This window comes from Lepisosteus oculatus, chromosome 18 (genome assembly GCF_040954835.1).
Source record: "Lepisosteus oculatus isolate fLepOcu1 chromosome 18, fLepOcu1.hap2, whole genome shotgun sequence".
NCBI lineage: Eukaryota > Metazoa > Chordata > Actinopteri > Semionotiformes > Lepisosteidae > Lepisosteus > Lepisosteus oculatus.
The window spans coordinates 15,957,246-15,984,066 of NC_090713.1; the positions used below are offsets into that span (position 1 = coordinate 15,957,246).

At 40.0% G+C, this 26,821-nt stretch overlaps 1 protein-coding gene across 1 annotated transcript in view; it reads left to right on the forward strand.

Annotated features, from left to right (window-relative positions):
• The window catches only part of LOC138223914 (NLR family CARD domain-containing protein 3-like), a 296,882-nt gene extending 272,951 nt beyond the window's left edge, over nt 1–23,931 (forward strand). The window contains exon 4 of the mRNA XM_069180101.1: nt 22,978–23,931. Within this exon, the coding sequence (XP_069036202.1) occupies nt 22,978–22,999 (22 nt within the window). The 3' untranslated portion in view covers nt 23,000–23,931. The remainder of the gene's footprint in view (nt 1–22,977) is intronic.
• The last annotated feature ends 2,890 nt before the right edge of the window (nt 23,932–26,821 follow it).

Sequence of the window (26,821 nt, forward strand, 5' to 3'; positions counted from 1 at the left end):
ACAAAATTCATTATTTTGAACTGAAATGTGTAGAATTTTACAATACTGTCAATTTATTTTGATACCAAGAGTTAAAACCCTGTCTGAGAACTTGGGACTTCAGTTCCCCTTTTAGATCTGAGTGAGGTGTGGATCAATATTGCAGGTGGGGTCATGATTTTGATTGGGAGCAAGTGGGAATTAAATAGAAAGAAAAGTTCCACTAAGGGCTCTACATTCAGACACATCTTTCTACAGTCTTCTTCATCCCACTGTGTCTCACCTTTCCCGTGATAAAACTTTGATGAGAAATATAAGATGCCTTATCTTGTGAGAAAAGCTTCCCCTCTCATTTTCTTGTCTCGCAGGTTGAAACCTGCTCCTCACTCTCTTGTTCCCCTTTAACTTTGTCTCTTTCTTTCTCTTGTCTGTTCTCCATCTGTCTCAATCACTGTCTTCACAGCAGTAATGCCAGCCAGACCCTTTTCTGTAGTGCTGCTCAGTCAGTAGAGGAGTGGCTATTCAACAGTAATACCAGAGGGGAGTGAGGAGCACTCTGCTTCAACAGTGTGGACAGTGTTGCACACACCTTTTCCCAAAACTCTCAACTCTAAAATATCAGTGCTTTCCCAGACTACAGGAGAGAGTGTGCCTGTGGCTCCCTGGGAACACAGTGTGCACTTTGAGGAATCAGTAATTTGCAATGAAACTGACTCCGAGACAATAGATGTGTTCTAGATATTAAGTTAAAAAGGATCAGCTGGTGATTGGGATTTCTCAAAGCAAGATTCAGATCACTCCAAATAGTGTCCAATGAGAAGTGTATCCATGATAGACACGTCATTTCCAGCTGTTATAGATCCTTAAGGATTTATATCATGATCTAAGTACAAAGAGTAACATTAGGACACTAAGCTGTGTCTCTTGCATCTATTATCTTACATAAGGGGTGACCCAGAGTTCCATGTCCCAGGTAACACCATAAAAACACACAGCAGACAGAAGTAACAAAGAATGAAACATTTTGTATATTATCCCTAACAGTGGCAGATGTAAATGTTATTTCCCTTATTCAACAATTGAAGAAAAAGAGAAGGGCATCCATCCGATAAAATACAAGTTTTTATGAAAAACTGGACAGTGTGAACCCCATGTAGTCTGATTTTAATATGTCTTTCCACTAGGCACCACACTGTAATTGGGTACAAAACAATGGGGTTTCATTGTCATTCTTTAAAAGTCAATTTTCTAAAGTTGTATCTCATGAAAATACCCAGATTTTTTCCAGTGCTTTTCCAGTGCTACTCCAGTGTCTTCTACTGAAACTGGGGGAACAAAGACAGCACATTCTGCATGAAGGTTTTATAAAGCCAGGTCCAAGGGTCTCAAAACCTTTTCAAAATCTAAAATTATACGGCTACTTATGGGCAGTTATAGACACACAGTTATAGTTTTATAAGCAAATAGTAAAAGAGATGTTATCTTCTGGCAGCTCAGTTATAAATTTCTTAAAGATCAGAGTTTGCAATCCACTTTTTTCTTTGTAGTCCACAATTTCTTCCAATATGTGGCCTTTTTGAGAGGTTTGAGGTGCCTGAAATGTATGAGCAATAAGTAGGCATAGCATAAACCCTCATTTCATACACCACAGCTGTCACACACCTCTCTCACTTTTTCTGTAAACTTAGTAGCCTTGATTTGTATTTCCATCAGTACAATTGGTGATGTTACTGAACTGACAAGGTTTTCTTAGCCTTTCAAAATAAAATTAAAATAAAATTATGAAAATGTCCATTATTATTATCAGTGAGCTACTGGCAGTGACACTGACAAGCCAGACCTGTGCAGCGTATACACAGAGTGGCATCAGAGTGAGGAGCCAGGGAGGTTGTGTATTTGTTTTTTATAACAGAAAGTGTGTTGAGTCTCAGCACGAGTGGGATGTGATGAAGAGAGACTCGGGGTTGTTAATGTGAGAGGTCTGAGTGTGGGAGTGAGTCTCTGGAGACTGTGTGTGAGACTTAGTCTGGTGGCTTTAAGTGAGGACGTCAGAGGCTGGAGGTGGACCTGGAAGTCGGAGTGCTGACTGGCCGTGAGGGGACCAGTGAGTGTCATGTGGGAGCAGGAGGCTCCAGATCAGGGAAAGAGCAGGAAGCTGCTTGTGGTGACTCGGAGCAGAGGGTGCCATCTCCCTGGAAGGGACCAGCCGGAGGGCGTGCGAGAGGTGAGGCTCAGTGAGTCCAGAAATCTGCGACAGAAGGGCTTGGCTCGGTGAGGGACCTACATTATGATCTCGGAGGACATCAGATAGAAAGGCCAGTGGAGTCAGTGAGCTGGAGATTCAGGGCCTGAGAGTCTGTGAGCCAGGGACCCAGAGGTCTCTGAGGATGTGTGTCCCATGCTCTGGTGCCATGATGAGGGGCTGAGTACATCAGCACTCTTGAAGGAGTGGGCTTGCAAAAAATGTGGAAACGTTCTCCAGCAGGCTGTGAGGGGTGTGTCTGGAGTGGTGGACACGCCTGTTTGTGGGGGTCACTACCACTGTGACATCAGAGTATCAAGGAGAAACGTGGTTAGTTTTCTAACTAACCTGGAATCTATATCAATGGTTGTTATGGTCCTTAGTTGGAGAGTTATTATTTTTTCCGTAATTGTTTTCTCCTTTTTCTCTGGGTGCTGTCAATTAAGATACTGTATTAAGCAAATGAGGCACAAGCATTCAAAAGGGGGAATACTGAGAGACTTTGTTTTGGTATGGCCTCATTGTTAGGCACGACCACCTTTCCAGTTCTAGCCTATCTAGTTGTTTTTTTAGTCAGTTAGTTTGTCGGGAGGGGGGGTTGGGTCTTTTTTTTGTCTTTCTCCTCCCAATTGGAATACAAATGTGCACTTCTGCCTCCCAGTGTTTTTTTGGTATAATAAAGATGGTTTGTTTTCTCAAACATAATTGACTCTCTCTCACACATTATAATAGTAATTTTAACAGAACTAATGTACAGTACTCTATTGACAATGGAGTCCAACTGTATTAATATTAATGGTATTCAAGTGAAATGTAAAGATGGAACCCAAGTCTAAAGATTTCCCCAGTGCCAGACAAAGTCTGATGCAGAATTCTGGTTCATACAGACTTGCTCTCTCTTGACCTGCTGTTTTGTACTGTAAGAAAACCGGCTCAGGGACGCCAAATATGTAATCATAACCATAGCAAAATTAAATGTAGTGGCTCTCTGAAGGCACCAGTTCTGTAGGGTTTGGGCATTTACTGAGACAATTATTAATTGTAGCAGTAAATCACAAAGTTGATTCTTTTAATGGCTTTAGAATCCAACCATGCGACATAACACACAGGTACTAATACACGAGGATACATTTATTAATACATAGAATATGCATGTAAAACTAACAGATCTTATCGTGAGGGTTATCAGAATACAAAAGATATATATTCAGTCAGTTACAAAGTGTTACACATATCAAGAGGACATACGTTCAGTATATCATTCATTTATACCGTTTCGTAAATGCACTTGGTTATAACTTCTACATTAGATACTCAAAACAAGTACATAACTCTTAATTAAGAGGAATTAAATTGATATCAACTGGTTGGGATAACAATTGAATTCTCGAGCTGTAATGCATTGAAGTTGAATACTCATCCAATTTCTGGGGTTTCAGATCTCCTGCGGGCACAAAGAAACAGTTGCAGGCTGTTGCTGTCCAATCCGCGCTCGCTGACTCGGTGCCAGGCTGTGCTGTGCGGCTTGCGACGGTGCGCTGCTGATGCTCACTGTTGGCTTTAACTAGCAAAGTTTGTGCACAGAAGAAAAGATGGCTGTGGGTCCCAGCATGTCAGGAAGAGGACCGGTTCGTTCCTGATGAAGAGCTAGTTCTGAATAGTGATTCAGCTGTCCACAGTTCCGACCTGTTCACGAGGCCTGCTGCTGGTTACTCTCTGGCAACCTCCGCTCTAGACTCTTAGAACAAAGGAAAGTTCTGGCACTCGGACACACTGGCCGTTCCATGGTTGTCCGGGCTGAGTCTCAGGATGGTCAGGAGGCGCGCTGCGAGAATGTCCTGCCCTTGGGAGCATTCTGCTCCTGGGCCATCCTGCCCTGGAATTCTCCTTTGAACTCCCTTTAGAACAGTCCACAGAATTCTCCACTGAATCTTTTTTGAATCTCTGTGTTGCCTGTTTTTACCTAGAGGAACTTCAGCTCATTGATTGGTTGAAAGTTCCATGGGCATCAGAGTCCCACGTGGGTTACTCGGCCCTTCCAGTCCCTGATTGGTTGATCAAGGTGAGATATGAGTCACTTACTCCTGACCCTTAGGAATGCAGTCCAGATGTCCAACTGGCACTCCCTAGACAGATAGGCACCAATGGATGACCATTGATCATGATAGCCAGGCTTAGCTAAGTGCATCCCCCTTTGGGAGCTGTCCTAGGACCTTATATCACCCTGCATGAATAGTCTCTCTGTGGCTGCACCACAGAGATGAACAGAGAAATGGGGCCTAATTTGGGAAAGCTCAGAAACACTTAATTCTTTCTTATTATTAAGCCTCGCCGCTACAGTACTGAGGTTCAGTTTCCTGACTCGTACAAAGTGGATGCAGTCACACGGTCGATTCCTCTGCCAGATTTTGATTGAGATTGTTTATTCGTTTACATTTTGATTATGTGTTGTGATAGTTATAATCTTGTTTGTTTTTGTTTAAATGTTTTTTTTTTCTTCAAAAGAGAATATTGTGTAGCGGCGAGGCTTAATAATAAGAAAGAATTAAGTGTTTCTGAGCTTTCCCAAATTAGGCCTCATTTCTCTGTTCATCTCTGTGGTGCAGCCACAGAGAAACCATTCATGCAAGGTGATTTAAGGTCCAAGGACAGCTCCCAAAGGGGGATGCACTTAGCTAAGCCTGGCTATCATGATCAATGGTCACCCATTGGCGCCTATCTGTCTAGGGAGTGCCAGTTGGACATCTGGACTGCATTACTAAGTGTCAGGACTAAGTGACTCATATCTCACCTTGATCAACCAATCAGGGATTGGTAGGGCCGAGTAACCCACGTGGGACTCTGATGCCCATGGAACTTTCAGCCAATCAATGAGCTGAAGTTCCTCCAGGTAAAAACAGGCAACACAGAGAGCCTGGGAGATTCAGATTCAGATTCAGATTCAACAAGATTCAGATTCAGATTCAACAATTCTAAAGGGAATTCAAAGGAGAATTCCAGGGCAGGACGGCCCAGGAGCAGAAGGCTCCCAAGGGCAGGACATTCTCGCAGCGCGCCTCCTGACCATCCTGAGACTCAGCCCGGACAACCACGGAACGGCCAGTGTGTCCGAGTGCCAGAACTTTCCTTTGTTCTAAGAGTCTAGAGTGGAGGTTGCCAGAGAGTAACCAGCAGCAGGCCTCCTGAACAGGTCGGAACTGTGGAAAGCTGAATCACTATTCAGAACTAGCTCTTCATCAGGAACGAACCAGTCCTCTTCCTGACTTGCTGGGACCCACAGTCATCTTTTCTCCTGTGCACAAACTTTGCTAGTTAATGCCAACAGTGAGCATCAGCAGCGCACCGTCGCAAGCCGCACAGCACAGCCTGGCACGGAGCCAGAGAGCGCGGATTGGACAGCAACAGCCTGCAACTGTTTCTTTGTGCCCGCAGGAGATCTGAATCCCCAGAGATTGGATGAGTATTCAACTTCAATGCATTACAGCTCGAGAATTCAATTGTTATCCCAACCAGTTGATATCAATTTAATTCCTAAGAGTTATGTACTTGTTTGATTATCTAATGTAGAAGTTGTAACCAAGTTCACTTTACGAAACGGTCTTAATGAATGATATACTGAACGTATGTCCTCTTGATATGTATAACTCTTTGTAACTGACCGAATATACCTTTTGTATTCTGATAACCCTCTCGCTAAGATCTGTTAGGTTTATATGCATATTCTATGTATTAATAAATGTATCCTCGTGTATTAGTACCTGTGTGTGCGCGTTGTTTGAGTTATGTCGCATGGTTGGATTCTAAAGCCAGCAAAAGAATCAACTTTGTGATTTACTGCTACAATTAATAATTGTCTCAGTAAATGCCCAAACCCTACAGAACTGGTGCCTTCAGAGAGCCACTATGATTACATATTTGGCGTCCCTGAACCGGCATAATCTACAATTGTTTTCCTCAACACATCAACAAATAGCAATCAAAATCTCCAGTTCTCTAACTCCAGTGTTGTTAATTTACATTTTGTATTAATTTCACCATGTGAAGAATAACAACCAAAGCTATAACTTTAACAAGACACCATAAAATGTGAAGCAATTTCTATTATGGCTAAAAGTCAGTCTCTTATTCTATTTTCCTAGTCCAACCATTGTAGCTCTGTGTGTCTCCCTGTTTCCCACTGTCTCACTTGCTGACAGTTTTTTCTAATCTTTCTTCTTCCTTCTGGAATCCAGAATTTGAAGCAGCTCAAAAGACGTTATCTTCATCATCCTCATCCATGGATACTCTGCGATGATAATGACATGATGTTGTATATTACTGCTGAGCTGGGTGTTGGAGTGAAGATTTGGAAAGAAGGATGTGGATGAACCGTGCAGATGTTCAGCTGTGCTCCTGTCTTTTTGTCTGCAGGATGTGTGGATGTGAACTAACAGAGAGATGTTGTGAAGATCTGGCCTCTGTTCTTCAGTCTCAACACTCCAGTCTGAGAGAGCTGGATCTGAGTGTCAATAACCTGTGGTATTCAGGAGTGGAACTGCTGTCTGCAGCTCGGAGGGATCCCAACTGTAAATTAACAAAACTAGAGTAAGTGAACACTGGTGATTTCTTTTTATTGTTTTTTTTTAGATATGTTAAGTCTCACAGCATTCTGTTTTTCACATGCATCAAAATGTAACAGCTAGAAAATAAAAAATAAAAAAGAAGGGTGACATATAAAAAGGATTTTTTTGTCTAATTTTATACAAGTTCTTGTCTTTGGGCTCTTTGTAAACATCTGATTACTGAGATGGTCAAAACACAACCTTTCCCATTTTTTTAAAAACGGTATATGTTGTTGATTTTTAATTCTGTAGGTAATTTTCTTCTAGAAATTTCAATCATATAGTCCTTGCAGATTTGAACACTAGGTCTGTGCAGGTTTAACCAGTTTCTATTGATTCTCTCCAGGAAGGTGAATTATTGGATTTATGCAGGTTTGAATATTTTTAGATTCCTCTTTTGCTATGGGAGTGCCAGTCTCCATTTTCCACTTGAATCTTACCCTTATCTCTTATATTCCTCCATTCTTTCTAATATTTTATATACATCTGAAAGGAAGTAGCTATGGAAGTAAGTTAGGTTTGCAATATTTATCAATTTGTTTATCTCTCATCTTTGAATCTCTTTTGAATCTGGGGTGCTGTCTCTGTGGAGTTTGTATGTTCTCTAAATGTTTGTGAGGTATTCCAGGTTTCTCCCACAGTCCACAAACGTGCTGGCAGGTTAATAGACATCTGGGAAAGCTGGCACTGGTATGAGTGTGTGCCCTTTGATGGACTGACATCCTGTCCAGGGTTCAGTGCTGCCTTGTGTCCAGTGCTTCCTGGGACAGGCTCTGGGTAACTGTGACCCTGAATTGGATAATTGTTTATTTACAGTGATGTTGATGAAGTTCGAATGCTACAATGCCTTCTTTGTATATTAGCTGAAAGTATAAACTTAAGCCCCTGAATAAGCATTCCTCATTTATGTCAAACCCTAAAAATGACATTTCCATTCTTTAATGTTTTCACATTACAAATTATTTTCTATGTGTTTAATTTATTAACATTGTAGCAATTTCTTATTTTCATAATACTTTGAGTTATATTAGCTATAAAAGGTAATGTTTTAATTTAGGTGGATACTTCTTCATCATTTTGCTGAGGAGCTGCCATTCATCCAAGCTATTAAAGCTTTAAGTTAAACACAGCATTAACATTTTAAACAACTAAGTTACATTTCAGGAAAAAGTTCCAAAAAGTACCTTAGATACAAAGTAGTTATCAGACCTGCAGGATTGTCCCTGGAAAACTGCAAATGTGTTCTCTGTACCTAGAGGCTTAAACCCCAGTGGTTTGAGTGACATGATATCCATGCTTTGGAGAAATACTAGAAAGATTTATCATATATCACATCCGTTTTCCTACCATGGCAGGGGCACTGTCTGTCGTCACAGAAAATATTTCATTTCTGTCATTTCCTCTTTCCTCAAAATGATTAATAAGCATCTTAGCTACATCTTCCCCTGTTGTTGTGCCATTCATGGGTTTTGGGCAGCACAGCTCTTCTCAAATTCCACCTCAGCCACAGTATCTCACAAGAATTGATAATGGCGGTACATTGTTTATATCTACACACTCATCATGTGCAACACAAAATAGTTTTACACCTTTTAAATGCCAAGGTTTGTTGTTTGTTAACATTTTCAACCACTCCACTTACAGATGCAGCCATTCAAAATGCATGGTACAACCCTGTACCGTGCGAAATGATCTACAGTTCACCGCGTTATACGGCAGTACGTGATTGATGGCCAAAATGACCGACAGGTGGCACACGTGGTGCATTGGTTTTTAGTGCAACAATTGCTTCATTTAATCTCTTTACTGCGCATGTTTAAATCCGCTTAATATTGAATATTAATATGGAATTTTACAACTAAAGGGAAATTTTAGTAGCTGAGCATAAAAAGAAGAGGAGCATAACGCATCTGAAGGCCATAAACTAAATTTAGGAACATAAACATATTATGTAAACTGTATATGGCTGGTATTGGTAGTTTAAAGAATAAATACACACCAGTATTCCACTTTCTCCCTAAACATTTTAAGCATCTTTTAAATCTTTTAAGTCTTTCATTCAGTTGCATACTGTGGTTATTTTGGAAAAGTTTTTACATGCTCCTTCTGACTATATTAAGTTTCTATACTTCAAAAAAACGCATACTTTTTAGAATTTGATTAATAGGGAATATAATATGGAATCGCGTATCTAAAGAAATTTATAACAATATAATTATATTCATATAGCTTAAATTATCACAGTAGTACACTTTCTTTGTAAAAATCTGCATCAATTTGACTCGTTCATCCACAATTACTTGGAAACTTTTTGCCTGCCCTGTTCAGTTATAGCTTAAGGTGCCAAGCGGTGCATTGGTGAAATGGATTAGGTATTTCACTTACATGTTGGAGATCAGGGGTTCACACCCAGCTTTCCCCATGAGTTTTCTTTTAACAAATAAACATTTCTATGAAAAACTAAAATAGTAAATATTATCGACACTATTGAATTTGTTGATATCTCTACGTATCACAACATGTTCAAAGTTAATTGAGCTAAGTGATTAACCTTTTCTATGAATACTTGCACTCGTTATCGCAGTAAAAAACCTCATACTTTTTAGAAACCGCTAAATAGGGAATATAATATGGAATCGGTTATCTAAAGAAAACAGTAACGATATTAATTTATGGATCTAAATATATGTATTTGTACAGTATAGCTGGTAGTATTACTGCAATCCACTTTCTTTGTAAACGTTTTATTTTTAATTTAACTCATTCATTCATGATGGAGTATTATGTACACTATATTAACATTTTTTAGTATATATATTATAACATATTCAATGTTAAGTTATATTGATAATGAAATAAAAACGTGAATTAGCAAACGTGATTACTGTCAACTGTTCAACCAGTTTAATTCAAAACACTTTATTCAGTGGGACAATTTAACAGATGCCTCAAGCCTTAAAACGAAATTGTATATATTGTAATTAGAATCAAGAATTACAAAGCGGTATTAAAAATACCACTGAAACTATAATAATGTGTCTGGTCATTATTTACAGTATTAATTTAATAATAATAATAATTTCAAGCTTCTTGTATCTTTTTTCAGAGTCATTTTCTTCTTCGGTTTTCATAAGCTTCGCTTATTAAAATACCTATTTATGAGACACAATGTTTCAGATGTCAATAACTTTGTGAACAAATGACACAGAGCCTGCAACCCACAGGTTTTAAGATCGCGATTTGTGAAAACTTTCACAGCTTTTGTTTAAACAATATCTATTATCTGGTTGCATTTTTAGAAACTTTAGGTTGAAAAAGTGGATCCCAGGTGGAAGTGACTTCATAACACGAGAAGGCATTATGCTATATTTTTTATGCATCAGTTGAAGCCTTCTGAAGTCTCTCAAAAACATTAAAATGTAACGTAATATTGTATGGCCCGATGGGCAACCGATTCTTTTAATTTTAAGAAGTTCAAAAATAGGAAACAATAACACGTGTGCCTCAAATAGACATTGCATGGTTTTAAAACCCATAAAAACCGGTTTAGTTAAAACACAAAATCTACGACAAAAAGGTGATTTTTCTCCTTGTGATCATCTTAGAATGTTTGTGTAAGCTGTAAGTTTTTTTAACTTTTTAAATAAACACTTAATTTTGTAAACGTATCACGCATCTCATACAGATACAGTACAATCACATTCTCCTGTCTTCCCGTGGTGTGAAACGAATTAGCAGGTGATTGAGAAAATCGCGCACTGCCCATTGAGTTCAGTCAGAGAAGAGGTGGTGCCGACTGTATTTCTGACTGTTTTGTCACAGTTCAATATTTTATATAAATCTAAATAAAGTCAGGCGTCAGGTGCATAAACTATAAGTAATCAATCATTTGTATTACAATTCGCACTGTAATACATTGTTGCGCTTCCACATCTTGTAAAAATGTCACAGGATGTGGGCCATTGAGACAGTCAAAGGGTGGAGATTGGTTGGGCTATGTTGATTAGTGTTGCAGGATATGGGCCATTGAGGCAGTTAAAGGCTGGGTGATTAGGTTATGTCGATTTCCAGGGTGGTGTCAATGTTGCCTCTCACTCAGGGGGGCGACTGCAGAGAACTTTGAGGAGGGGCGCCCCAAAGAACCTATTAATCCAGGAATTGACAACTACGGGAGACATTGGCATTGTAACAGAGGTACTGTACAGAGACTTTTTAATACCTGAAGGCAAAGGACAAAGAACCTGGCCCAACTAACGGATACAAACTGAGCGGAAATAGAGTACAGCTCGTGGGAGGATTTCGAGTGTTACCTGAACGGAGACAGGGAAATTGAACTGGGTGATACCCCTCTCCTTAAAGTGGTTGTTCACCTCCAGCCATCAACGACTTTCACCGATATTAAGAAGAAATGTGTTACGAGTTCGGTAATAGGGACCGAACTAGTGAGTGAACCCACTTGCAGGAGCGAACAAAGCCAAGTCGTAAACCGAAAGTAAACCGTAATCGTAGGAACGAGCCGAGAGTCCAGGGGGAGCAAGATATCCGAAAGGGTACGTGTACCGAAGCCGAAGTGTGATCCGAAGTCATAGTCCGTAGAGCAATCCGAGAATCCAGAGGTAGCCAGTTATCCAAGACAGAGCGAAAGTACCAATCCAAACCGAGATCCGAAAAGCCGAAGTCCAAAGGGAAAAACCGTAAGCCGAAATCCAAGACAAACACAGAGTAGAAGAAGCGCAACCAGGAAGCTCGATAGGGAAAACCAATACTGAGCAACGAGGTAGGGAAGGACAGGTGTTTAAGTAGGATGAGACGGGGGTGTGGTGGTGAATGGGAAAACCGATAGGTGAACTGATGGATAGGGGCTACACCTACTTCTGCCTCCTCCGTTGCCGAGAGGCAGGGATCGTAACATTACCCCCCCCTCTACGGGCGGCTCCTGACGCCCTAACGGGACGATCCGGGAAGTTAAGGTGGAAGTCTTTGATGAGATTTGGATCCAGAATATCCTTCTCCGAAACCCAAGAGCGCTCCTCCGGACCATAGCCTTCCTAATCGACGAGATATTGTAGGGCTCCACGAGACCATCGGGAATCCAGGATTTTATTGACCTTGTAAGCAGGGAGTCCATCAATCACTCGAGGCGGTGGGGGTTTTTGTTGTGGTTTAGACAGGGTGGATCTGTGAAAGGGTTTAAGGAGGGAAACATGGAAGGTAGGATGGATCCGAAGGGTAGGAGGCAAGGCCAGTCTGTAAGTTACAGGGGTAATCTGGGCGAGGACACGAAAAGGACCAATGTACCTGGGAGCAAGCTTGCCAGAAGGTTGCTTAAGAGGAAGGTTACGAGTGGATAACCAAACAAACTGACCGCGTCGAAGTCTGGGTGGGATCCGGCGGCGCCGATCAGTTACCTTTTTCTGCTGAGCTGAGCTGCGAAGAAGGGTGGCTTTGGCCTTCCTCCAGAAGGTCTTCAGGTTAGAGATATAGTCCTGAACCGAAGGGACCTCTGTGTTGGGGTGGGAGTCAGGGATCAGAGGAGGCTGATAACCTAAGGCACACTTAAATGGAGACGTGCCAGTAGAAGTAGTATACAATGAGTTGTGTGCATACTCAGCCCATGGGAGCAAGGACACCCAATTATCATGGGTAGAGGAGATATAAGTCCGTAAATAGGTCAGCAGTTCCTGATTTATGCGTTCTGTCTGACCGTTGGACTGAGGGTGGTAAGCTGAGGTAAGTGAGACTGAGGCGCCCAGTGACTTACAGAAGGCCCTCCAAAACCGGGAGACAAACTGAGGGCCCCTATCTGAAACAATGTCCTTAGGGATGCCATGCAATCTGAAGATATGTTGTACAAACAATTCTGCTAGTTCTCGAGCTGTAGGTAAAGATGGTAGGGGAATAAAATGAGCAGATTTAGAGAAACGGTCTACCACTACCATAATAGTTGTGTGTCCATGGCTGGGTGGAAGGTCAGTAACAAAATCTACTGAGAGGTGGGTCCAAGGACGATCCGGGATGGGTAAGGGTTGAAGTAGGCCCGCTGCCTTCATTCAGGAAGACTTCATTTGGGAACAGATAGCGCAGGCCTGGACATACTCCTTGGTATCCTTAGCCATAGTTGGCCACCAGAAGTCTCTGGAGATGAAATCCAAGGTACGGTGGACTCCAGGGTGTCCAGCGAAGCGGGAGTCATGACCCCATTGTAAAACTGCCGATCGGACAGGATGAGAGACAAATAACTTGTCCTGAGGACACTGAGGAGGTACCTTCTGCCCAACCAAGGCTCGTCGGACAATCACCTCAATGTCCCATCTTACCGCAGCCAGGAACTTACCAGATGGAATGATGGGTTCTGGGGTCAATTCGGCCTCAGGGGGGTCATGGATCCGCGAGAGGGCGTCTGCTTTGACGTTCTTAGAACCTGGAGTATAGGTGATCAAAAAATTAAACCTGGAAAAAAAAAGGGACCACCTAGCCTGGCGAGGACAAAGACGTTTGGCCGACTGCAGATACTCCAGGTTTTTGTGGTCTGTGTAAATCAAAAAAGGGTGATGAGCACCCTCTAACCAGTGCCTCCATTCCTCCAATGCCAGCTTAATGGCCAAGAGCTCACGGTTACCCACGTCATAGTTCATTTGGGCAGGGGATAACTTCTTGGAGAAGAAGGCGCAGGGGTGAAGAATCTGTTTTTCTCCATGACGCTGAGAGAGAACAGCCCCCACACCATGGCACTTCGACTACAAAAGGCAAAGTTGGATCAGGGTGTTTTAGGATGGGGGCTGTTGTGAACAGGTGTTTCAGACGCTGAAATGCTTCTTCAGCTTGAGGGGTCCATTTGCCTTGTCTTGGTCTTTTACGGGTCAAGGAGGTTATGGGAGTGACCACCGACCTGAAGTTTCGAATAAACTTCCTGTAAAAATTAGCAAAGCCGAGAAATCGTTGAATGCGTTTGAGGTTCTTGGGTGTGGGCCAATCAGTAATCGCCGAGACTTTACTCGAATCCATTTCCACACCCTCTGGAGAGATGACATAACCTAAAAAATGAATCCTTGAAGCATGGAAGGTACACTTCTCCAGTTTGACATACAGTTTATTCTTGATGAGCCGGGAGAGTACTTCTCTGACGTGGAGAACATGATCCTGGAAGGAATCAGAAAAAATTAGAATGTCATCTAGATAGACCAAGACAAATCTTTGTAGTAGATCACGAAAGATGTCATTAATAAAAGACTGAAACACCGCTGGGGCATTAACCAAACCAAAGGGCATGACCAAATATTCGTAATGTCCATGGGTAGTCATAAAGGACGTCTTCCACTCGTCCCCTTCCCGAATGCGGATTAGATTATAGGCCCCTCGTAAATCCAGTTTGGTGAAGACTTTGGCTCCATGCACCGACTCAAGTGCTGCTGGAATTAGAGGCAAAGGGTACCGATTCTTGATTGTGATCTCATTGAGACCACGATAGTCAATGCAGGGACGAAGCCCACCATCCTTCTTTTCCACGAAAAAAAAACTGGCACATGCTGGTGAAGTGGATGGACGTATAAGTCCAGCTTTCAGAGAATCCTGTATGTAGACTTTCAGGGCCTCAGACTCAGAACTGGAGAGTGGAAAAATACGACCTTTAGGAGGGATAGTACCTGGCAGAAGGTCAATGGCACAATCATAAGGTCGATGAGGTGGGAGGGTCAAGGCCTCCTGCTCATCAAAGGCTTCCTGTTGATCGGAATATTGAGGGGGTATGGTAGGAACCCCTGAAGGGGATGTCGCCGTGAGTGCAATTCGTACTGGTAGACGACAGCAGTCTTTAATACATCTGGGTCCCCAAGCTAAAATTTCTTTTCGGGACCAAGAAATGTTAGGGTCATGCTGTTGTAGCCAAGGAAAGCCCAACACCAGAGGATGTGTTGGGGTCTCAAGGAGATAAAACCAGATGTCTTCCACATGGGTGGCGCCAATCTGCAAACTTATAATTTCAGTTTGCCATCTAATGAGTCCTGGAGATACGGGGGAGCCGTCGATCGATTGAACACGAAGTGGTGTAGTCACCGGGGTCAAAGGTAATTTCCAAGTTTGAGCGATGGAGGCATCAATAAAGTTTCCTGCCGCCCCTGAGTCTATAAAAGCTAGAAGAGGTCTCCTTTCAGTACCCCAGAATAGTGTAGAACGAATAAAAAATCCAGAGGAAAACTGAGGGGATTGAGAAATCTCACTCACCTTAGGAACTTGAGAAGGGGGGCTGCGCCTCAAGGACGAGTATGAGGCAGGGCAGGCCGCTTTAAAGTGTCCTAATTTCCCACAGTACATGCAGCGACCCTCTCGTTGGCGCCTCTCTCGTTCTTCCGGGGTTAACTGGGTTCGGGCTACTTCCCTAGGTTGATCTGAGTCGAAAGATCTGATAGGAGAAAGCTGAGGAGCCTTTAATATTGAGGTCCGAGATCTTTCAGCACTCCTTTGACGAATTCTGATATCCAATTCCAATACTCGTGATATTACTTCTTCCAAAGTACTGCCCAATTGCGGCATATTTACCAGACGATCCTTTATTTCTTCACTGAGTCCTTGACGGAAAAAAAAAATTAGGACCTCGTTGTTCCAGTGAGTCTCCGCTGCTGCTACTTGAAAATCTATAGCATAGTCTTGTACAGACCGGCAGCCCTGGCGGATGGAGGAGAGGCGGAAGGCAGTGTCTTGACCAACTACAGGATCACAAAAAACCCCCTTAAATTTTCCTAAAAAGAGATCATAATCCTGAATTTCAGGAGCCTCGTGATCAAGCAGAGCAGTAGCCCATTCCAAAGCGCGGCCGGTTAGCAGTGAAACTATGAAGGCGATCTTGTCCTGAGGAAAAAAAAAGGTTTCCGGATGGAGCCTGAAAACCAGCGCACACTGTGCTAAGAAGCCCCGACATTTCGTAGGGTTGCCGTCAAACCTGTCAGGTGGAGTTAGTGGAAGAGGCCGAGGGGCAGGTGTAGCAGCTGGCGGGGGTGGAGCCGAAGCGGCAGCTCCAGCGTTGCTTCCTAGATTGCCGATGGGCGGCATTGCAGACAGGTGCGCAGAGATCTGTTGGACAGAAGCCTGGAGCTGGAGTAAGGCTTGTCCGTGCTGATCCAAAGCCGTGCGAATCTCCTGTTGCTCCGCTGGGTCCATGTTAAATGGCTCAGTATTCTGTTACGAGTTCGGTAATAGGGACCGAACTAGTGAGTGAACCCACTTGCAGGAGCGAACAAAGCCAAGTCGTAAACCGAAAGTAAACCGTAATCGTAGGAACGAGCCGAGAGTCCAGGGGGAGGAAGATATCCGAAAGGGTATGTGTACCGAAGCCAAAGTGTGATCCGAAGTCGTAGTCCGTAGAGCAATCCGAGAATCCAGAGGTAGCCAGTTATCCAAGACAGAGCGAAAGTACCAATCCAAGCCGAGATCCGAAAAGCCGAAGTCCAAAGGGAAAAACCGTAAGCCGAAATCCAAGACAAACACAGAGTAGAAGAAGCGCAACCAGGAAGCTCGATAGGGAAAACCAATACTGAGCAACGAGGTAGGGAAGGACAGGTGTTTAAGTAGGATGAGACGGGGGTGTGGTGGTGAATGGGAAAACCGATAGGTGAACTGATGGATAGGGGCTACACCTACTTCTGCCTCCTCCGTTGCCGAGAGGCAGGGATCGTAACAAAATGTGGTAGTGGCCTCTCTTCAGTACTTTACAGAAGAATAGAATGTTGTCCCTCTGGGTTTCATTGTGCCCCTTTAAACTATTTTCTGGTTGTTGTGGATGTTCCTTTTTAATGCTTCTTAGAATAGTAGATTGTGTTGATGTATGTAGAAAATAAAAGGGCACTTATACAATACAAATGTTTGTCACTGGTCTGTGTGTGCATTGGTGATTCTAGGAGATAAACAGAACCTGTGGTAATGTAGAGGGGCCCTAGCACCCCGTGTATACTGCTAGGTGGCGTAGTCGTACACGAGGTGGGGACATTCCTCGCCCATAAGGTTCACCTTACTGTGAAAAAAAACATTAATTAAACATTAATTAAACATTAAACATTAAACATTAATTTAAGACTGTGTTCAAACGTATGTTAAATCTGACTATAAAAAAAACAGGGTTCACCTTTTTTCTGTTTCTCCCTACTCTCTTTCATGCGCTGCAATTCGGACACAGAATAATTAAAAATGAGAACAGGTGAGGCAGGCAGAGGGAAGGGGGAGGGGGGAGGCATCTTCCCACCTTTATGACTAAAGAAAGTGTCAAAGAGAAAAAAGGTTTGGTGCGTTCTTCTCTGCTTTAAAGGTACACACTCCTTGTGGAAGAATTTTCACCTCAAACGTTTGCCCACCAGCTAACACACAGAAGCAAACTGAATACAAAATGTAAGAATAGCAATTACAAACATACTTGCTTTATACTGTTATACTGTACAGTGTATTAAAACACTCTATAGTCACTAAACTGCCCACTAAACCTCTTTCCCACAATTTCACGGGGGCAAGGTCACGTAGCTGATTCACAGCTAGATACAATTTGATCTTGCAAAAATTCAGATATAATTGTCCATTGTCAACATATTTACTAAAACTGCCCATCTCAGTAATTTCACTGTGTTAGTCTCACTGTTGCTCTGGTGCTCACTAAATGTTGACACTCCCAGTAAAATAATAAACCCGTTTCCTGCATTGTCACCTCGCACCAGGGGGGAAGGAAAAGTGCCTGCGGTTATTTTTTTCACTGACAAAGTTGATTAAAACCCATTCAAAGGGTGTGATGTGTTAACACAAACTCTGCTTAACTGTATAAAGCAAGTGATATGTTACTGAATACAAAATGTAAGAATAGCAATTACAAACATACTTGCTTTATACTTACTGTCGTAAGAGCAAGGTGACTTTCTGCTCAATTAAAAAAAAGCTACAGTACAGACAAATTTTAAATTCTTCAAGCAAAATTAGCTGTTTGTCAATATCTGCAACTTTGCAAGCAGTACACAACTTGTCAAAAGGTACCTTTTGTCTCTTGTGCAGAGAGTTATTTTTTATAATTCTGAAATTTGAACGGTATGCCTCAGGGACTCATTAAAGTATTGTAATAATAGGTTCGCGCAGTGAAATCAAAATACCCCCCCCAGCCAGGTCTCGCCACCCTCTGTTCAAAAGCTGTGTGGTTTCAAAGTATGTGTGAAATATCTTTTCTTACCCCAGTTATTAATCCAGTTTTTACTCGTCCAGCTATGTAAAAAATATATCTTTAATTCCAAGCTGAAAAGACAAGACTCAACATGTCTTCTCTAACTCTTCAGTTTACAGCTCGTCCATGGTTATTCATCATTAATATTGTAACGAACGGCAGGCATACAGATGGTACAAGCCGGTTGCAGCGCGGTGACAGTACAGCCCTCTTTTTTCCCTCCTTTAACTTAAAGAATCGCGTGAAGAAATCCTAAATCATGAAACCATCACTTATAATAATTCATCCAGATAAACTCACACCGCAGCCAACAACAAGCTATAATAGTGGACTATGTTTATATATTCGGCTATGTAAGAAACAAAGTAATTCTCTGATCGGGGTTTGAAAAGCCTGGGTGCAGCACACTTTATGACAGACCATTGTAGTTCCGGTGGGTAGCTGCGTCAGCTGCAAAGGAACAAGTAATAGGTTTATTCCATGCTGAAAAAAAAGAGGAGAAGAACGTCAAATGTTTCCAAAATGTCCCCTTGTGATATTTTAGCTGCTTAGTAACACAACTCCATATTAATATTACTATCGAGAGGTATTAAATCAGTACAACTTTTATGAAATTCAGGTATTTTAAATGTTTAATTAAAAGTGTTTTTTTTAACTATCTAAACCATTTTTACAGCATTTAAAGTCATGCAATGTTTGAGTTAGGCAGGAACATGTCATTGTATCTTATTTTTGATTAAATTGTTGAAAATAAAAAAATAATAATTTGCCCATCGTGTTGAAAGGCTGTTCTTCGATTACAATTGTAAAAAAATAACCATTCCCCCCTCCCTTGTTTAACTTAAAAGATTTCCAGTAGGAAATGCTTAAACACAAAACCATCACGTGTCGATTTAAGTGTCCTTCTTTCAGTTGGGTATGCATGATGAGCAACAAGGGGTCATTGTTATGATTGATCTATTATGATCAAATCCCTCAACTCATTCACTTGTGGTTATTTTGGAAACATTTTGACATTATCCTTTCAACTACATTGTTGTAGATTATTGTACAAATAGACAAAATGAAACGCTTGAAGTTTGTAATGTAGAACACTCCGAATGAGTTAAACTTTGATGCAGGACAAATACATGTATTTCCCACAAGCTATACTGTAGTGGCTTTAAAACTATACATCATCACACTGTATGTCTGTGGCATGTATGTGTTCGAGTTTTAAAGCTACACTACGGAAAAACGAGTGTTAAGAAAAAACAGGACATTTGAATACTGGTAAAGAGCAACAATGACAACAGAGCATGCCACTGAAAATGTATTCCATCCCCCGAGCAGAACTGTCTATATTATATAACCAACAGTGGGGTTGTGAAAACAGTGAGTGACAAATCACCTTGAACAAAATACAATTTTAAAATACAAACAGTTTGAAATGATTCGTTGTTATTAATAAATCACTTTGCTTTGAACATGTTGTCAAATTTAGAAATGTTTCAAAGAAATGTTTATTTGTTAAAAGAAACTCATGGCGATAACTAGGTTCAAACCACTGACTTCGAGCATGCGAGTTATATGCCTAACCCATTACACCAACATGAAGTCAGCTACAACTTAAGCTGTAGCTGAAAAGGACAGGCAAAATATTTTCACGTAATCACGGGTGAATGAGTTAAACTGATGCAGACGTTTACAAAGAAAGTGGACTACAGTAATACTTTGAGCTTACAGCCTGTCCAAGGTCATTCATTATTAATACTATTAATAATACCTTCCGTATCACATCAAAATTGAAACATTTTAACAAGTGTATGAGGCGATACACAACTTGTCTGCTCTATAACTCTTCAGTGTAAAGAATAATTTCCGCAGTTACACAACCTCGTCTCATCATAGTAAACAACAGTCACTGGCTTATTTGAAGGTGTAACACGTCTTCACTCTCATGGTACAGTTTCAACATACTGTGCAGTATGTTTTCCATTACCACTATAAGAAGAATACAAGCTTTTAAAAAAAAACAAATGTCAAAATGTTTCCAAAATGTCCAAAATATGTTTCCAAAATATTTTAGCTGCTTAGTTGCACATCTCCATATAAATATTAATATCAAGTTGTATTTAATCAGTACAACTTTTATTTTTTTACAATAACAGCAAGTGGTGTTCTTACTACTTATTCTTAGAAAAGGATAAAACGTTATAACTTTTTATGAAGTATAGAATTTAACTTAATAATGTTTGAACAAGCACGTTAAAACCAGAACCCATGTACGTTACCAAGTTAAAGACTTTGATGCATAAAATATTTATGCATAATTAAAATATTTATGATGAAGTTGGAAGGTTGTGTACTTTTGTCCAACTGAGCAATCTTACTTTTATAAAATATACTGACTTTGGAATGTTTAATTATTAACATGCTGTAATACACAGTTTAAAATTATTAAAAATCTAAAGAGTATACAACTTAAATTCTTAATTGGAAAACGATTGTCCCTCAGCAGTGACCAGGATTCAAAACTGGGCATTTTCTGGCACCAGCTCAAATGTTGTACATGAGATGTTAAACTTTTTAGCTCCACCTGGCACTTTTACAAGGTGCTTCAGGATACTATTATCATATTTCAATTTGCATTCGGTATGATGTGCCACACCCACCACGTTTTGACACAGCGTACTCCACGCATTTTGAATGGCTGGATCTGTATATTAAATGGGAACTGTGATGCTTTTATTTACATTTTGGGATTATAATGAATCTGCAATGATGAGTGCATTTCAAATCATAAGGAAACTACCAAGTACAAGATACCGTATCATAACAATCTCCAATTTATATCACAAAACAGATGAAGTGTCAATGTATGTGTAGTGCCATATTGCCATCATTGTCTGTGATTCAGAATGAGGCATGCCTTAGACCAAGTAAATTTTGCTACTATGTTAGTTCTAAATATTTTAATAAGACTGACACATACAAGACAACATGTTTTAGATTCTTTTAAGTATTGCAAAAAAGGAAACCTGCCAATCAACTAAAACACACTCATATTTATTTTTATTTAATTTCTTGTTCACTTGCAGCGACTAGTGAGAAGGAAGGGCTGGGTTTATGGTGCAATTTGCACAAAATCTTGCTCTCGCCCTTGGTGAGACCAGCTGATTTTCGCCTGCCTTCGACAACATGGCAATCATGCAGTACTTCCACAGAGTTCATGATTGTGTACTTAATTTGAAATTAGAAATTTTGAGATACTATCAGTTTATTTTGTTACGGATATTTAAAAAACAGTCTAAAATTGTGGGACTGCAGTTCCCCTTTTGATCCGAGTGAGGTATGGATCAAAATTGCAGGTGGGATCATGATTTGGATTGGGAGCAAGTGGGATTTAGGTCCACAGGGCTACACACTGAGACACATCTTTCTAAAGTCCTCCTCATCTCTGTGTGTCTCACCTTGCCTAGTAATAAAACTGTGATGAGAAATATAAGATACTTGATCTTGTAAGAAAAGCATCCCCTCTCATTTCCTTGTCTGACATGTTTAATCCTGCTCCTCACTCTCTTGCTCATCTTTTACTTTGTCCCTTTCTTTCTCTTGTCTGTTGTCCAACTGGCTCAATCATTCTCTTCACAACAGTATCTGCCAAACATAACAACAAACAAACATAATCTGCCAGGTGTTTGTCAATTCATTTCTAACTAATGTTTTTAATTTTGTTTGATGATTCCACAGTGTTTGCTAATCCAACTAATTTGGTATCATGAAGAGATCATTGGTATAAATTAAGAAGAGCAGTGGTCCTAATACAGATCTCTGTGGTACTCCAATAATTACATCACTGCAGCTTGACTCTTATCTTATTTCCTTTCTCTATTTATTAAATAATTCTCAATACAAACACACATTCTCTTTGCATGTAATTTGAGAATTAATATTTTATATTGATCTTTATTAAAAATCTTCTGAAAATGTAAATACACGGTATCATACTCTATGTATTGTTTGTTAATTAATATTGTTGCTTGTTAAGAACTACCAAGCTTGGTTATGCAAGACCTACCTTCTCTAAATCCCTGTTGACTTTTCCATGTAGTTTAGTTTTATAGTTTAGTTTAGTTTTTATAATTTGTCCTTCCATGTAATAAAAATCAGACTTTATTGGTCTATAATTGCTTGGTTCAGTTTTGTTATCCATCACATGGATTGGCACTACATTTCCATTTCTCCAGAACTTGGTTTTAGTGTCTGTTGGAAGAGTTGTGACAGTGGCTTCTGAATACATGTACTCTGACATAAAAAAATATGATTTAAGCATTAATATTATTAGCCATAAACACTGTCATGCACAAATCTCCAGTCGCACACAACTAGACTCCAAAAATAGCTTCTTCCCCAGAGTTCCCCTTCCATACTATACTTCCCCTTCCATACTTCCCCACCATACTATGATCTCTCCTAACGTCTTTCTGTACCCACAATGACTGTACTCCTACACCACTACACACACATGTATGCCGAAATTGTACTGTCCCCTCGATAGCCCAGTAAAACTGTACCGGTCGTAATATTATTTAATATTTATTAATTAACCATACTATTTTTAACCATACTATTTTTGCACTGTTCCAAGAATTACCTTGCACTGTTTTTGTCCTGTTATATTTTCTCTGTTTGCGGAATTTTGCACAGTTTTGATGACTTGATTACATGTTATTTATGTTATGTTATTACATGTTACTGTTATTGCTATTGTGTTACTGTCTATTGTCTTATCTTCTGTCCTATTTATATAATGCACCCGAGTGACTAATGAGAAACACTTTTCATTATACTATGCACCTGTGTAAGTTTAATGACAATAAAGTTGAATTGAACTGAATCTTTAAATAAATAACAATAATAATAAAACAATGAAAATTTGCAAGAGTTCAATTTTTAGATCCCTTCATTGTGTTTTTTTGTTCTTACAGAACATGGGGATGTACAAGCTAAACATTGAAGAAGATTCCTTAATGGAGCAAGGTGGCAGAATTCTTTGTCTTTAAAGAGACAGAACAAACTCCTCCAGATGTTCATCAAACACCACAGACTGCAGACCTGCTGATCAAACCCCTCTGAGCAGACTGTGTGAAGGGCTGTGTTTCCATTGTGCTCTAGTATATGTGGAAGGTAGAGACAGGTCTCTCTCCTGCTCTGGGTCTGGACAGTGTGTAATTGGATGAGTATGAGTTTGTTTCTAATCTCTAGAATTAAAAAAGATTGTCTCTTAAATATATAATTAGTTCTGTTGGTTTTCCATGCACATTTTGTCTTAATAAAATTGTATATTGCGTACATGCAAGTTTTTATTTTGTGTAGTTAATTCCTAGGAAGACGGCATGCTAGCACACTGGTTAGTATTGCTGCCCAACAGCACTGGGACCCTGGATTCAATTCTAGGATTCTACTGTATCTGCATGAGGTTTTTATATTCTCTTCATGTTTACATGTGTTTCCACCAGGTACTCCAGCTTCCTCCCACAATCATGTTGGTAGATTAATGGGCTTCTGGGAAAATTAAATCTGGTGTGAGTGTGTGTCCTGTGATGGACTGGAGTCCCGTCCCGATTGTACCTGTCTTGTGCCCATGGATTGCTGGGATAGGCTCTGCTCCCTCATACAATTTCAGTAATAAGTCTCTTTCTGTATGTAGAGTGGATGAATGTGTATGAACAGTTTGTCTATATGAAGGCATCACTGCAGGGATGTGGATTTGGACTGACTGTGTACACTGACTGCGTAAACCGGGTTCACTCTGGGTTCAGCTGGTACTAATGGGGTTGAACATGTATTTTCAGTTTTTCCAGTAGAAAGGTACTGCTGGTTCTTCTGTATGTCCATGTTGCACATGAACCAGACATAGCGCAGAAAAGGAATGCACAAACACTTGCAAACGCTTAAATATATAAAACAATCACAGATAGCTGTGTGAACATGCATATTTTAATCATAAATTAATCAAAATGTGTTAAACATAAATATATTTTAGATTTTGTGTAGTACAGTAGCTAGCATTGAACTGTGTGTTGGATGCAGATGATCCACGGAGCCAGCATCTTAAGATGTTCATATTTAGAGGCAATTTGCTTAAATAACAAACTAGCCTGTGGATACTGATGTGCCAGAGAGGTGGAAAAGCTATTTCCCTATGCCATCACTTTAAAATGTATCCTCAGTAACTGCTGCTATCTCATAGTGGGTTTCTAACACTGTGTATAGTTAGATCCATTTTCTAATCTCTTTATCCAGTACAGGGGAGCTGGAGCCTATCACATAACAGGCGCAAGGCAGGATACACCCTGGACATAACACCAGTCCATCACAGGGCAGACACACAACACAAACACACACATTCACACCAGGGCCAATTTATCCAGAAGCCTATTAACCTGCCAGTATGTTTGGACTACGAGAGGAAATCAGGTCACCTGAGGTCACCCATGATAATTTAATTTTGAAAGCCACTGAGACTTCTGGTGCTCCTGTTGTATTTCTGAAAAAAGATACAAAAAGCATGTAACAAACCCTATTCTTTAGGTAATACTAGGTAATTCTTTAGGTAATAATTAGAATAATATTTTAAATTATATTTTACCCTATTATATTTTATCCTAATTTTCTTTATTTTTAAATTTTGTATTTTACTTATTTTCTGATAGTCAGATTTAATGTATATTTGAACAAAGTCTTCTAAATTTATATTTTTTTCAAGATGTGGAAAAGGGGCAGCAATTTATTACATTGAAATTGTTCATATTAATTATTGATTACTAATAGTTCATGCTAACACCTGACGTTCTTATTTAGATGTATATGAAATATAAAACTGTGTGACATAACATTCAGAAATACAATAGAGAATCGCTTGTGGTATTTGTATAAATGAAACTGTTCTGAAATGTATTAAAATCGATTAAAATGTATAATTTTGCCATGTGTAATGTCACGAGGAAGTACAAAAAGCACCTGTTTTGTTTAACGATGGTTTCAAAAATAAAACTAAATGGTGAGAAAGCTATTTTAATGCCAATTAAAATTTTGAAGTTAAAAGAAATGATTTTCGTTGCTTGATTAATTTTAGGCAGATGTGCTCGGTCCTATAAGCACTCCAGGCTGCAGATGGCTCATTCTGTCTCGCTGAGCTCCATACAGTACCTCCTCCCTCTCTCAGTTCTGCCTCTTCTCTAACGGAGCTCAGTGAGTGGGGCGCTATTTTCTCCGCGACCTGCTGATCCGCTTCACACCACAGGAAGACAGGAGAAAGTGATTTTCCCGTACGTGTTATGTTTACAAAAATGAAGTGTTTAAAACATTTAAAACTTAAAAAAACTTACAGCATACACAAAGATTCTAAGCTGATAACGAAGAAGTGTTTTTTTAACTATCTAAACCAGGGTTGGGCAAACTTTTTTGGCCCAAGGGCCACATAAAATTTTGAAACTGTATAGCGGGCCACTTCACACTGCTGTTACATAGCCTTAGAGAAAAAAATATTTTGAATATAAAAAAAAAACTGAATAAAACTTGACATTCAACACACAAGCCAAGTCTTCTCTTGCTTTTTATTTTGATAAACTTATTTTCTCAAATTTGTTCTTGCTCTCTGGACAAAGAATATCTATGGTTTCTATCATACACTCTTTCAAAAGCTCCCCTTCAGAGAGCAGCTTGCTTTATTTAGCAATTTTATATGCACGCTCTTCATTCACTGTCAACTTTCTGCTTCTTCAATCCACTCAATTTTTCGCAGGTTCCCTCACAGTACGATGGACCCACTCTAACTGGTGAATCAAATTGGTAAAGCAGGGATTCCCAAGCGTTTTGGGTCAATGCCTCCCTTGACCTGTCATATTTTCAACATGCCTCCCCTGTGTCAAAAATAAGTTCTATGGCAGTGCAATACTTTACAACATTTTATACATTTGAAAAGGAAATGATGGGTCAAAATAAAAACAAAGTTGATCCAATTTTTATTAGTTTTAATCATTTTCAAAACCAATAGATTTGATCAAAATAGTAAAAATACTTGGCAACACATTTTATTGAAATTATTTGAATGTGCAAGCAATTTGAAAAAATAAAAAATAGTCAACATCTTGGTAAAATGACTAAATAAAAAGGTGGAGAAATACAATGTATTTTTGTTTGTGCCTCTTAATGGCTAAGTGGGCTTGTTTAATAAATTATGTTAACATAATTCACCAAAGAATTGGTAGCATACTGGGTAGCATTTTTGGAATGGCAACATGTATCTCCTTCTCAACATTGACTCTTGATCTGAACTTGGATTTGATAACCGCAAGTGCTGAAAACCTAGCTTCACAAAGACAGGATATTGCAAAGGGAAGCAGAATTCAAAGAGCTCTGTTGCTTATTCCTTGGTACTTTAATAGTATGAGATTTTTTGCATTGTGCTACTTGGTAGCACTTGGTACTTGATAAAATAACTTTCCTGGGGACTGTGGTTTGGTTAGAAAAAGCAGCTTTTTGTTCAGTCATTAAATTTGCAAGAAAAATACTCATGAGGCTTCCTTATTAAGCTACTGTGAATAGTTTCCAATTGATGCTTCAATTTATTGGGGAGCATGCTCTCAACAGCCAACACTTTAAGGCAGACAACACACTGAGGACATTCTTTAGTGTCCACAATTGTGCATGTGAAACCGAAATTAAAAAAAACTGTCATCATACTTTCTGTACTTGCATTTCTGTTTCTCTTTAGAACTAGGCTTCATGTTCTTCACGTTTTTTACTCACAATTTAAAAACCTCTCAA